We start from the raw sequence: 12,748 nt of genomic DNA, 5'->3' as shown, positions 1-12,748 counted from the left end.
AAAAAAAAAAAAAAAAAAAAAAAAAAAATACCGGGAGAAGGGAAAGGAGAGGAAGGGAAGGAAAAGGGAGAGGGAAAGAGAAGGGGAAGGGAAAGTTGAATTTAAGAGGACTGATGAAACTAGACAGGCAGAATGGAGTACCAAAGCTGCACAGTACTAGAAATCCACTCTACTTTGCTCTCTACTTGTGTGTATATTTACAAATTCAAATAATTTTTCCTTTTAAACAAGGAACAGAAAAATAAATTAAAATAAATTTGAAAAGACCAGGCTCTGGATAAGGCAACTGCCTAAAAGAAACCACAAATCCAAAATAAGAACCAAAGAATTGAATTAAAGTAAGCACGTTTCCTGCTTGGCTGTGGGTCAGTGGCATCACCTGAGTGTCCCCTCTGGGCCTAACACCTCACAAGACAAGAAACAGAGACCAAAATCAACCACGAGTTAGATCTACCTCACGGTTGCACACACTCTCACTTGCAAGCTGGCTCCCGGACACCTGAAGCCGTCGTCAGTCCTGACCACTAACTACAACAGGGAGGCTCAGAGTCTCCAAAATAGCAACCACCTAAGGAATCTGCCACATTAATAAGATACTGTACTTACTTTCTCCATCAGCAATTGCAAAACAGATCAGCTAAAATTAGAGAGAGGACTGCAGTGTTCAGAATCACTAGCAAACGCTTACACAGGACTTTCTGTATAACACAGACAGCCAGACACTGTCCACTCATATTCCCCTGAGCCTGATGCTTTAATTAACAAGCAAGCAGCAAGACTAAGGCTTTTGTCATATTAGAGCAATGCTTGCATAGATCATTAAAACTATAAGAATAAAAGAAGGAGAGACATATCTCCACCTGCCCCTAAAACATAGGGGTCTGAAGTCTGTTGATTCAAACTTTTAACCTTAAACCATAAACCTTGACAAGGACCAAAGTGTTACTTATATTTCTTTTTCTTTCTTTCTTTCTTTTTTTTTTTTTGATTTGGAGTCAGGCTGGAATGCAGTGGCATGCTCATGGCCATCCCAGCATCGACCTGCTAGGCTGAGATCCTTCTTCCTCAGCCTTCCAAGAAACACAGTTTGTTCAGAATATAGAATTATTTGAAATATGCTATCTCTGGGAAGAGAAATAAATTACAGAATATTCAGCTTTAAAACATTTGAAAGAAAGCAGAAAGATTAGGAATACACATTTTTTGAAGTAAAAAGTTGCACTTATAATAAGTATTACCTATTGCAAAACCAATTATCTTAAAAATCAACAAATTTAAGAAGAAAAGGCAGTGTTTCATACAAAGTCTGCATCTTTTTACAGATGACAATGTTTAGCAAGTATGCACACACTAAGAACTAGTTTTTGGCTGGGCACAGTGGCTCACACCTGTAATCCCAGCAGTTTGGGAGGCCGAGGCAGGAGGGTTGCTTGAGCCCAGGAGTTCGACACCAGCCTAGGCAACATAGCAAGACCTCATCTCCACAAAAATATAAAAAATTTAGCCAGATATGGTGGCACGCACCTGTAGTCCCAGCTACTGGGGAGGGTGAGGCAGAAGAACCGCCTGAGTCCAGGAGGCTGAAGCTACAGTAAGCTGTGATCATGCCTCTGCACTCTAGCCTGGACAACAAAGTGAGAGCCTGACTCAAAAAAACAAAATAAAAAACTAGACTTCACCTTGGTCTACAGCAGACAAATTTAATTCCACAAAGTATATCTTCTAGAAATAATCTAAGGTATAAGACATAGGTGAAAGACCCACATTCCCTGGCAATTCTGCAAATTTCAAAGTCTCCCTTCTCTTAGTCACCCACCACCATCCACACACTGGGGCACTGGGAACCTGAAACAAGTCCTGGAACAACTGTGAGAGAAGTAGGATAGTGCTGTGGTCAAAAGCACAGTCTGGGGAGTCAAACTGCCTGGTGTAACTCCCAGCTCTGCCACTCTGACTTTGTAACGTTGAGCAAGATTTCTGTGCACCAATTTCTGCAGTACTGAACATGCGGGAAGAGGCTGGCCCTTTGAGAGCACTATGTGATGCTAGGTGGTAGTATCACTAGTGATGATGGCCTTGTAAAAAGGCACTTCTGGTCAGATATGGTAGCTCAAGCCTGTCATTCCAGCACTTTAGGGGGCCGAGGCGGGAGGATTACTTGAGTCCAGGAGTTCAAGACTTGCCAGGACAACCAAGTAAGATCTTGTCAGAGGCTCATGCCTGTAATCCCAGCACTTTGGGAGGTCAAGGCGAGAGGACTGCCTGAGCCCGGGGGGTTGAGACCAGCCTGGGCAACATGGTGAGACCTTATCTCTACAATAAATCAAAAAACTAGCTGGACATGGTGGCACGTGCCTATAGTTCCGGTTACTTGGAAGGCTGAGGCAGAAGGATCACCTGAGCCCAGTGGATCGACACTGGGGTGGCCGTGAGCGTGCCACTGCACTCCAGCCTGGACAATGGAGTGAGACTCCAACTCAAAAAAATAAAAAATAAAAAAAGGCATTCAGGCCGAGCACGGTGGCTCACATCTATGATCCCAGCACTTTGGGAGGTTGAGGTGAGAGGATTGCCTGAGCCCAAGGGTTCGACACCAGCCTGAGCAACTTGGCGAGATCTCATCTCTTTAAAAAAGGTAATTCTGTCACGTAGCTCTAACCCATTGTTCATGCTCTCCCCCTTTCACTGCACTTTCACAGTCTATTCTCTTCGCTGCAATACATCTTCTCTCCTCTTTTGGGGCATTTCAAGCTCACCTACAAGTCACCAGAGGCCTGGGACAGGACCATCCGACCAAAGGGCTCCTGACACTTGAGAGAAGGAGAGTCTCACCAACTGTTTCCTTTGAAATGACCAGTGAAAATCCTGATGCTTCAGAAAGTAACTCTTTTCCACTGCTCAAGGTGAGTGGAGATTTTTGCTATGAATTATTTGTCTATCCAAATAATAGACAGAAACAGACACCCCCAAGGGCCAAGAAAATCACAGTCAATTTGAGCTCCATTTGAGCGTTCAAGGACCCTTACCAACGCTTGAACCAAAGACCCACACTATACACTGATCATATCCAGGATTCTTTCATCCAGACCCCTCAGATTATGGCCCCTCAGAGCTAGAATGAATTTTACAAGTCATCTAGATCAGGAGTCATGAACCCAAATATGCAGAGCCCCAGGCAGGTCATGAATTGCAAAAGAATGGGAGCCAGCTGGGACTCTGTCCTTTATGAAGGGACGGCTGTTACTCAGCTTCAGCTGTCTCCGTGGGGCCTGGGACTGCCAGAGGTTTTGAGTGGTTAGGAGAAGCTAAAAATTCAGACATTATGTGCAGACCAAGCAAAACACACTTGCAGGCCAAAGATGGCCCAAGTGCTGCCAGGTCCAGACAGAGCAGTGGTTCCCACCTACAAGCCTCAAACCCTGGAGACCTACAACTACTGAGTCCAATGGGGAGAAGAGAGATAAGGACTCCAAGGAGTCACTACTCATAGACTGAATAAATAATGTACCTTGATCATATAAGAACTACAGTATTTCTAACATAAAGGGACACTGTAATACTAACAAAACCAGCCAGGCATGGTGGCTCACACCTGTGATTCCAGCACTTTGAGAGGTCAAAGCAAGAGGATTGCTTGAGACCAGCCTGGGCAACATAGTGAGACCTTGTCTCTACAAAAAAACTAAAATAAAATTAGCCAAGTGTGACGGCACACACCTGTAGTCCCAGCTACTTGGGAGGCTGAGATGGAAGGATCACCTTAGCTCAGGAAGTTGAGGCTGTAGTGTCACCACACTCCAGCCTGGGCAAAAATAATAAATAACAAAGCTAAATTTTATTTCCAAACATTGCTAACTTGGTGATTTTTTCATTTCACATTTTCTTAAGTGAAGCAATCCCAAAAGCACAACTACAATCATATAACATGCAACAGATTTTATTTACATTAAAGAGGAAATCCCCGCCACCCTTGAAATATTAACAACCACCACCTGCGCCAATTCTGCCATTTGAATGCTGAGCCTGGAAGCTAACACGACCTACCCGTAGTCACACAGCTCCTTGCAGAGCCAGGAGAGGTAACCAGCCTCCTGGGTCCCAATCCCATCTCCTCCTGCTCTACCCGAAAATAGACTCTGCCCCAGAGTGCCACCCAAGAAGTGACACAGCCTGGATGAAAACTGAAGACAAATGTGATCAACACAAAATTTTGGACTGAGGTTTTTTGGGCTGTTTGTTTTGTTTTGTTTGTTTTGTTTGTCACATCTTCTTCAAAGATCCTAAGAGCTCAGAGGTAGAAGCTTGGCTAACACCCTACTCCAGCCCTACACCAAACCTCTTCCTCAGCTACACCCCAGATGAGAGCCTTCCAGCCTCTGGTACCTAAGGACCTCAGCATCTTGCACCACTGGATCTCTACATGACTTGAGAACTGGAGTTCCTCCTGCTCCCACATCACTCTGGTCTCCTGGGTTTGCCACTCAGAATGTCTCTTTCCCTCTCCACCCTCTTCACACCTCTTTCTTCTCCCCATTCCCAAACACTGCTTCTATATATTCCCTTCATAACCCCCTTCCTCTTGTTTGCTCCGTTTCCACAATGAGTTGGCTTCATTATGAACAAAAGTGTCTTCACTTTTGATTTCTGCTCTTAGTCTACAAGTATCAGTTAAGGATGACTGACCTAAGATGGGAGCACGGAAGTCAAACACTTGAGACCCAAATGGAACAAGCTCACTCAGTAAGTCAAGACAGGGTACTCCAAAGGGTGAGCAGGTGGTGGGGAATGAGACATGCATTCCATTCAGGACACTCGCAGCAACAGGAGCTAAGGCTGCCAAATACAGTCGTGTAAGCTGCACACTGCAGAATTCCAAGGGCATTGTACAAAAAGACCAACTTCATTCTTCCTTTCCAATTTGAATCTCTTTTACATCTTTTAATTATTTAATTGTTTCAGATAATAATATTGATCTGAAAATAACATTGCTATCAAAAAAATGATAAGTTAAAAATAAAACATTTCTGAGCTTAAAAAGACCAACGTATAAGTGGCGACCTCTGGAGTTGGGCAACTGAGCGGCTTAGGGAGGGGCCAGTGGAAATGGAGGTCTGGTTGTTAAAAGATCAAGTCCATCTTTCATTCATCCTATGAATTCATATTGACGGGCCAACAGAGTTTCTCCTACTTAAGTGTGCTTAAAAGCCACCTGGCAGCTCACCAACAATGAGGATACCGAGCCCTCTGCAAAAATTCTGAATCCTCAGCTCTGGAAGGGAGAGAGCTAAGGAATCTGTGTTGTTTTTCAACTACCAGCCTCTTGAGAAACCGTAGCAAACAAAGTTGAGGCTTAGGAGAAGAAAGATACTGTAAGGGCCAAGATTGTGCTACCAAGGGACAAATATTCATATTTTTATAGGATTTATTCCTTCTATCTCAGCTCTATTTTACAAAGAATATTGTTTCTGGAGACTCTTAATGATGGCACACACATAATCCATGAAGCAACTGTCACTAGAAATTCCAGTCCTGGCTACTGTTTCTTATCATAGTTTTTAAAAAGATCCAGACAGGCACCTATACTCTGAAATGAAATTGCTGTTCTGATATCTTGCTAAATTTGCAGCCACCATTTGCCAACTCATAGGAAATCCACATTCTAGCTCCCTCCTACCTACAGGTCAGCAGGGCAAACACTGACACATACCTTGTGTTCCTCTTTCATCACCTGTTCAATGAGTTCAGATTTCACTGGAGGCTTTGAATACTGACCCGAGAGAAGGCCATGTCCTAACTTAGTCCTGGCCAGGATAGAGAACAAAAACAAAAAGGTCATTGTTGTTTTCCCACAGAGATATTAACATTATCTATGAATTTCAATAAGTACAGCTGCTTTTAGGTGGCGTATTTTATCTGGATTACTCACAAATAATGTATTTATTTGATTCTGCTTGATACTGATTCCATTTTCAAATTTTTCTCGGTACTTTATGGATAGCTTTACTAATTGCTTTCTTCTTTTAAAAGTAACACATGCTCATTTTAGAACATTTTTTTTTTAAATACAGAAAATAAAGAAGAATAAAGAATTGTTTTTAATTCTGCAACCTAGAGATAATCACTATGAACACTTTATTGGATACTTTTCCTAAAAAAAAAAAAAAAACACAACCTGGCACTTACATCTGGGTGTTGAAATCTTGAGTTGGATCTAAAGGCGAGTAGTCAAATATTCTTGGAAGGTTTCCTACATACCTAGAAAGTGAGAGGCAACAGTTAAAACATAGCGACTGAGATAACCAAACCCAAACAAGCCATCATTCTCACTAAGACCTTCTTGCCCTTGTGGCAAAATTACACCATCCACCAGAAGAAAAGTTTTTCCTGAGATCCCACCTTACTGCCACCCTCACGAACCTTCGTGAAACACCAATGCTTTTATCGGTGGGTCTCAATCTTGGTGAGAATCAAGTTAGAATCAACCAAAAATTCCTTTAAAAAAAAAATACCCCCCACCCGCACCCCCAGAATGTTCTGATTTCACTGTGAGAGATTGAGGTCTGAGATCTGGAATTCTTTTAAAAGTTCCCACACGTCATTCCAACATGTTGCCAGAGTCAAGAACCACTGGCTATGCCATGGCAACCGCCACCTCAACTTAGACCAAAACTTTAGTCAGGCCCCTAGATGCCTCTGCTTGACCGAGGGCTTCCCTCTCTGTCACTGTAGAATCCAGTTTGAGGAAGAATCCTGCTAAGTCAGTTTAGTGAAAATCCTCCACCCTTGATATCTGACCACCCTGACTTGCCTTCAGCAATAACCCTCCCACGTCTGGGTAGCTGGAAACCCTTTGTCCTTGACGTTTCCTCTTAGTGATTTTTCCACCGACTGACCCCACCCCACTCCTTGGTTATAAATCCCCACCCATCCTTGTTGGAGTTGGAGTTGAGTACAATGTCTTCCCCACACAAGGCCTCATTGCAGTGGTCCCTAAACCTACTGTCATGGTCTCTCTTAAATCAAATCTACTTTACCATCTTTAACAAATGTTTGGATAATTTTTTTCTTTAGCATCAGGAAATGTCCCAAAAAAGTCTCAAAATGAATGATAATGGTAACAGTAGTGACAGCTACCGTTTCTGGAAGGTGTCCTATGTTAGCTGGTTGAGGCTTCGTTATGACCACATGAAGAAGGGATTGTTGTTATCAGTATCCTCACTCGTAAGGTGAGAAATTGGGGTGCAGAAATCACTGGGTGGCTTCCAAAGTCTCCCAAGAAGTGAACAATGAAGCCCAGAATGAACCTAGGCGGCCTGGCTCCACAGCTGTGCTCTGATCCTTTCTTCAGGCTGTTCCTGCTTGCCCACCATCCAGAAGTGGTACCCAATCCCGCCTCCTGACTGACTTATCCTGACAGAGCAGTCCCAACTTTAGCACTGGTCTCTAATCTTCACGCACAATCACTCCTTTCACTTCTTTAATTCATTTCCTATTTCGCACCGTCTACTTTGAGCTGCTCTAGGAAGAAGAATCCAGACGCAGATCCCTTTCTCTGGGGATCCCTTCATGCGCCCTCCTCTGCCTGCTTCTCTGACCTGAGCTGCCATGCTCTCCCCAGCCCACGACACCCCAGTCACTTGCCCCTCTTGGTGCCCCAGGACATGCCAAGTTCATGCCTGCAACAAGGTCATGCCTTCTGCTATCTCTCTTCTGGGGCACTCTCTCCACAGATTCCTGCTTGTCAGCTCCTTCTCAGGTCTCCTGAAAAGTCACCTTCCCAGACTCTGAGACAAAACAAGAGCAGCCACTCCCCACCCGTCCTAAATCAGCATGCATCCCTATTTGCAACTGCATAATTTATTTATTTTCTTGTTTAGTATCTGTCTTTCTAGAGATTACTTACTAGAATGTAATCTCATGAGGGCAGCGCCCTTACCTATCTATAACACTGAAAGCATCTGATGTGTAAAAGGCACTCAGTAAAGATTTGTTAAATGAATACATTCATATCATATCATGGAATCACATAACCAATGTCCATAACTGACTACCGATAACCAAACAGAAGAGGCATTATTGCAGAGAACCAAGACATACTGCTAGTTAGCAGTGACCTCTAATTGGATTGATCCCTCAACTACTGGAACCTCCTGGGCACCTGCTGTCCACAAATTCAGAATGTGCAGCCCAGATTATGCACCTACATCAAATTAAGAGAGCAAGTTTCTCTGGGTCAGCCATTCAAATGGCTTTTGGATGGGTCGCTAGGGTAGCAATTTTATATAGAAATTCTCAAAGGACAAATGAGATAAATCAAACTTCGGAGTTAAACCATTTAGTTGCAGAGGCTGCACTGAAGAATTCTTAATAATATGCAATATGATGATCCAGTTTTAATCACATCTCAAAACCTGACAAGACAAAAAACTTACTGGGAAGATGAACATTAGTAAAAAGGCAACATGTATGCTTATGCGTTGAGCCAAGAATCAAGTTAAAGAAGATCAAGTTGTAGAAGAACCAAGTTAAAGGGATTAATCTTTGATGTCACATTAATATTTGGTGCCACTTTGCTGGCACCTGAGGCTAGGGGGAAAAAAACACGCAAGTCCATTTTGCTAACAATTTATGTTCCTTTTCTAATCAATAAAGACTATCCTCCATTATAACAAAATTAGATTAAAATGCAGAAGTAATGCTGGGTAATTTTCAAAGAACATATTATACTTTCAGTTTGCATCTAGCAGTTCTCAAAAAGATGTAGTTTTGCTATCTGTCAATCCATTCAATTTGCACACCAGTTTATTTAGATGTGATCCTCAGTAAGAAATATTTTGAAATGGAAACTAGCTTCAAATGGCAGAGAGGGTACTCCAGGAATCAGGCTGACATTCCCGAATTATACTGTGGCTATTCATAAGTCATTTAATCCTTCTGTTAGTCACTTTTTCTACTTTCCAAAGTGAGACACTGCTCCTGGACCTAACGCCACAAAGTTAGGTCTGCTAGAGAAAAAGAAGTACGAAGTACAAGTATTTCAATCCAGTGGCATTGGCCAAAGAACAAAAAGACTGAAGACAAGTATGAACAGTAAGCTGTTCATGTTCCAATATATACAGTGTTTAGAAACTAGAATATAAAATATTATATAATATCATATAAAACTCTAAAATTCTTGAAACGAGACTAGCAAAAGTCTCAAATTTTAAATTCAAAACCCAGACATGAGGTACACTTTTTTTAATTGAAGAAAATTTTCAGAAAATTAGTTCCTCATCAAATTTTGGAGTTAAGGAAGAACTTTTTAAATTTTAGATAGTGTGTGTTTGTCTGTTTGTTTTATCTTAAAGATGTGGGGTACAATTCAGGGTTATGTATACAAATGTTCATTATGCAGGCACCCTTGTTGAGGTGTGCCCCTCCCCACCACTGTATGCCACTACTGCCAATCCCGTCCTCCCCACCCCTACCCTGGAAATTTCCCACTACTGGCAATCCTTTTCTTATACTATAATTGTTCAAGGTCCACTTATGAGTGAGAACATGTGATACTCAGTTCTTTGTTTCTGTGATAGATCACTCAGTATTATAGACTCTAAGTCTGTCCAAGTTGCTGTGAAGTTCATAATTTTGTTCTCCTTTCTGGCTGTGCAATATGAAGCATTAAAAGTGTTTTGGGGCTTTTTAACAAAGAATACAAGTTTCCTCCATTCTAGTTTAAAAGAAATAATAATTATACAATGTCTACCAGAAGGACATTCCTTCAACATTTTCAAAAAAGAACTTGGAGCGTGAGTCACATAAGATGAAGCTACACTGTTTCTCAGTCAAACGATAATATAAATAGGAGACATGGGTAACGGTTTATAAAAATAACAGGATGTACAATACACAACTTTGAAAAGGGTCCCACCTCAGAGCTTCAAACTTGATCTTCGCTCTGTCTCCATTCCTCCTGCACATCTCCTCAAGGGGTCCTCACTGATCACCTTTTCCCTCATGGAACATACTACATTTGTAAGCATGCAGTTGTTCTAATGATTATTTTCTAATGCCTGTGTCTGTGCACTCCCTGTGGGTAGGTACCACATCCTTCTGTTCCTCTTTGACCCCCACACTCAGCACACTGCTGAGCAGAACAGAACTTACTCTTATTGGCTGGATGAAAAATAGACATAAAAAATAACCATAAAACTTCAAAGCCAAAAAACAGTAAAAAGAAGTAAGTCTTCAAATATGAAGAAAGGAGAGGAAAGAGATTATTACACATTGTACACCTGTATCAAAATCCCACATGTGCCCAAGGCAAACCTCTCACCTCCACCTCCCAAAATGTTGGTATTACAAGTGTGAGCCACCACACCCAGCTATTCAGCATACTTTTGATTAGCCACTATTAAAGTCATTAGGATTTCAACTCCATGTGGATAACACATTGCTCTGGGTTATTCCTAGTGTTGTCTGCCCATCAGTCTGTCTCAGCACATCAGTGCCCTCTTACACACTTGAACCAAGGTGGAAACCTACCCACTCTGGAACAGACTAGAGATGATTCTCTAACCTTACGCAGTAGCTGCTCATAAGTGCACCAGTCTGGCTCTGTAGCTCCCTATACCCAGGAAAAAAGTCACAGACTTGGCAGCTGTGCCCCCAGGTGTGACAGAAGGAGGTAGCCTCATACATGCAGAGTCAGAAAGCACCCTAAGTCAGTGCCTCCCAATTTATTTGTGGGCCAGCTTTTTTGTTTTGTTTTGTCAATTCATACCAATAATGCCTTTTAAAACTACAACTAATGGAGACGGTTGACAGGTATAAAAATATAGTTAGATAGGATGAATAAGATCTAGGATTTGATAGCACAGCATGGTGACTAAAGTTAACAATAATGTATTGTATATTGTAAGATAACTAAAAGAAAGGAATTGGAATGTTCTTAACACAAAGAAGTGATAAATGCTTGAAGCGATGAGTACCCCAATTATCCTGATGTGATTATTACACATTGTACCTGTATCAAAATATCATGTGTTCCACAAATATATACACCTATTATGTACACATGATAATTAAAAATAGGCCAAGTGTGGTGGCTCAGTCTGTAATCCCAGCACTTTACAAGTCTGAGGTGAGAGGATTGCCTGAGTTTAGGGATTCGAGACCAGTCGGGGCAACTTGGTGAGACCTCCTTACTACAATAAATCACAAAAATTAGCCAGGCATGGTGGCATGCATCTGTAGTTCCAGCTACTTTGAAGGCTGAGGCGGAAGGATCGCCTAAGCCCAGCAGGCCGAAGCTGCGATGACCCTGAGCATGCCACTGCACTCCAGCCTGGGCAACAGAGTGAGACTCCATCTCAAAAAAAAAAAAAAAAATTAATGATTAAAAAACACAATTAAAAGAAATTATTAAAGGTTGGGCGTGGTGGCTCATGCCTATAATCCCAGCACTTTCGGATGCTAAGGCAGGAAGTTTGCTTGAGCCCAGGAGTTCAAGACCAGCTTGGGCAACATAGTGAGACCTCACCTATACAAAAATAATTTTTAAAAATTAGGCATGGTGGTCAGTGCCTGTAGGAGTTCCATCTACTCGGGAGGCTGAGGCAGAAGGATTGCCTGAGCCCAAGAGGTCGAGGCTGCGGTGAGCCATAGTGTACTACTGCACTCCAGTTGACAAAGTAAGACTCCAACTGGAAGGAAGGAAGGAAGGAAGGAGGGCAGGGCCACTTTTAAGACACAGCAATGTTACAAAAATTTCTTAACATGCCCTCTCCCTCTCATTTGCCTTATCTATCTTGTTGCAGATCCCTATCCACAGAACAAAGACTAAGCATCAGTCTGTGAACTTTGAATAGTAAAAAATGAAAATCCCAAATCCTCAAGGAAACTCCACCAGAAGAGAGAGACTGACCAGACACATCACTGGATGTCTCCTAGCACATCTATAAGAGGGATCTGACAGGTCTGCTGTTAAGATTAATGAGTATATTCGTGGCATACAGGGTGACAGTCTAAAAGCAGATGCCATTACTAATCTCACAGACCCCTGCAGGATGTTTTTCAGTTGACAAAGCTCTCTTCATCTCACCTGATCCCCGTAACACCTGACAAGTGACCTCACCCAGCCTCAGCATAAGGTCAGGCCATAGGTGAGGTGGCAAAATGTCCTGAGTGATCAAGATAGACTTCCCAGCGCACTCTGTATGGACCAGACCTAGAGGGCATGGGGCCATGCTGGGTGCCCAGATCCGCGCGGAGGCACTTACGCTCTCTGAAATTCTGGGATGCTGAAGATGGCCTGCATGACAGAACTGAGATAGCAGCTGTTGCCCAGGTTCTTCAGCCCCGTGTAGCCAGGACCATACATAGGCTTCAGCTTTGTCCCCGACTCCTGGATCACTTCCCACTCACTCACCCTCGGCTTGATGTCATTGTCCCGGAGCCCATTCTCCGTCTGAGGCAAAGTCATTGAAGAAAAACAGCTTTAGATGTGATTCCCATTCAAAGGTCAAGTCCCATGAACTATTTCTAATATCAGTGGATGTTTCTGCCATTTCCCCCAATCCCATAGAGAAATAAACATTTAATTAAAAGAGACTGAGAGGTGGTGATGGTTGTACAACAATGTGGATGTACTTAACGCCAGAGAACTACCTGCTTTATTTTTTTTTATTTATTTATTTTGAGTTGAAGTCTCACTCCGTCACCCAGACTGGAGTGCAGTGGCCGCTCCCGGCCACGGCAGCCTCGA

General features: G+C 42.6%; 1 protein-coding gene across 1 annotated transcript in view; it reads right to left on the bottom strand.

Annotated features, from left to right (window-relative positions):
* USP13 (ubiquitin specific peptidase 13 (isopeptidase T-3)) overlaps positions 1 to 12,748 on the bottom strand; it is a 102,099-nt gene that overhangs the window by 46,264 nt on the left and 43,087 nt on the right. Inside the window, exons 7-9 of the mRNA XM_008060529.2 lie at positions 12,264 to 12,451; positions 6,184 to 6,255; positions 5,708 to 5,801 (exon numbers count right to left, since the gene is read on the bottom strand). Coding sequence (XP_008058720.1) covers positions 5,708 to 5,801; positions 6,184 to 6,255; positions 12,264 to 12,451 — 354 coding nt within the window. The remainder of the gene's footprint in view (positions 1 to 5,707; positions 5,802 to 6,183; positions 6,256 to 12,263; positions 12,452 to 12,748) is intronic.

The sequence above is a fragment of the Carlito syrichta genome, unplaced genomic scaffold (assembly GCF_000164805.1).
Source record: "Carlito syrichta isolate Samal-C Ts95f unplaced genomic scaffold, Tarsius_syrichta-2.0.1 Scaffold92608, whole genome shotgun sequence".
NCBI lineage: Eukaryota > Metazoa > Chordata > Mammalia > Primates > Tarsiidae > Carlito > Carlito syrichta.
The sequence above is the reverse complement of the archived record's forward strand: the minus strand, read 5'-3'. Positions and strand labels throughout refer to the sequence as shown.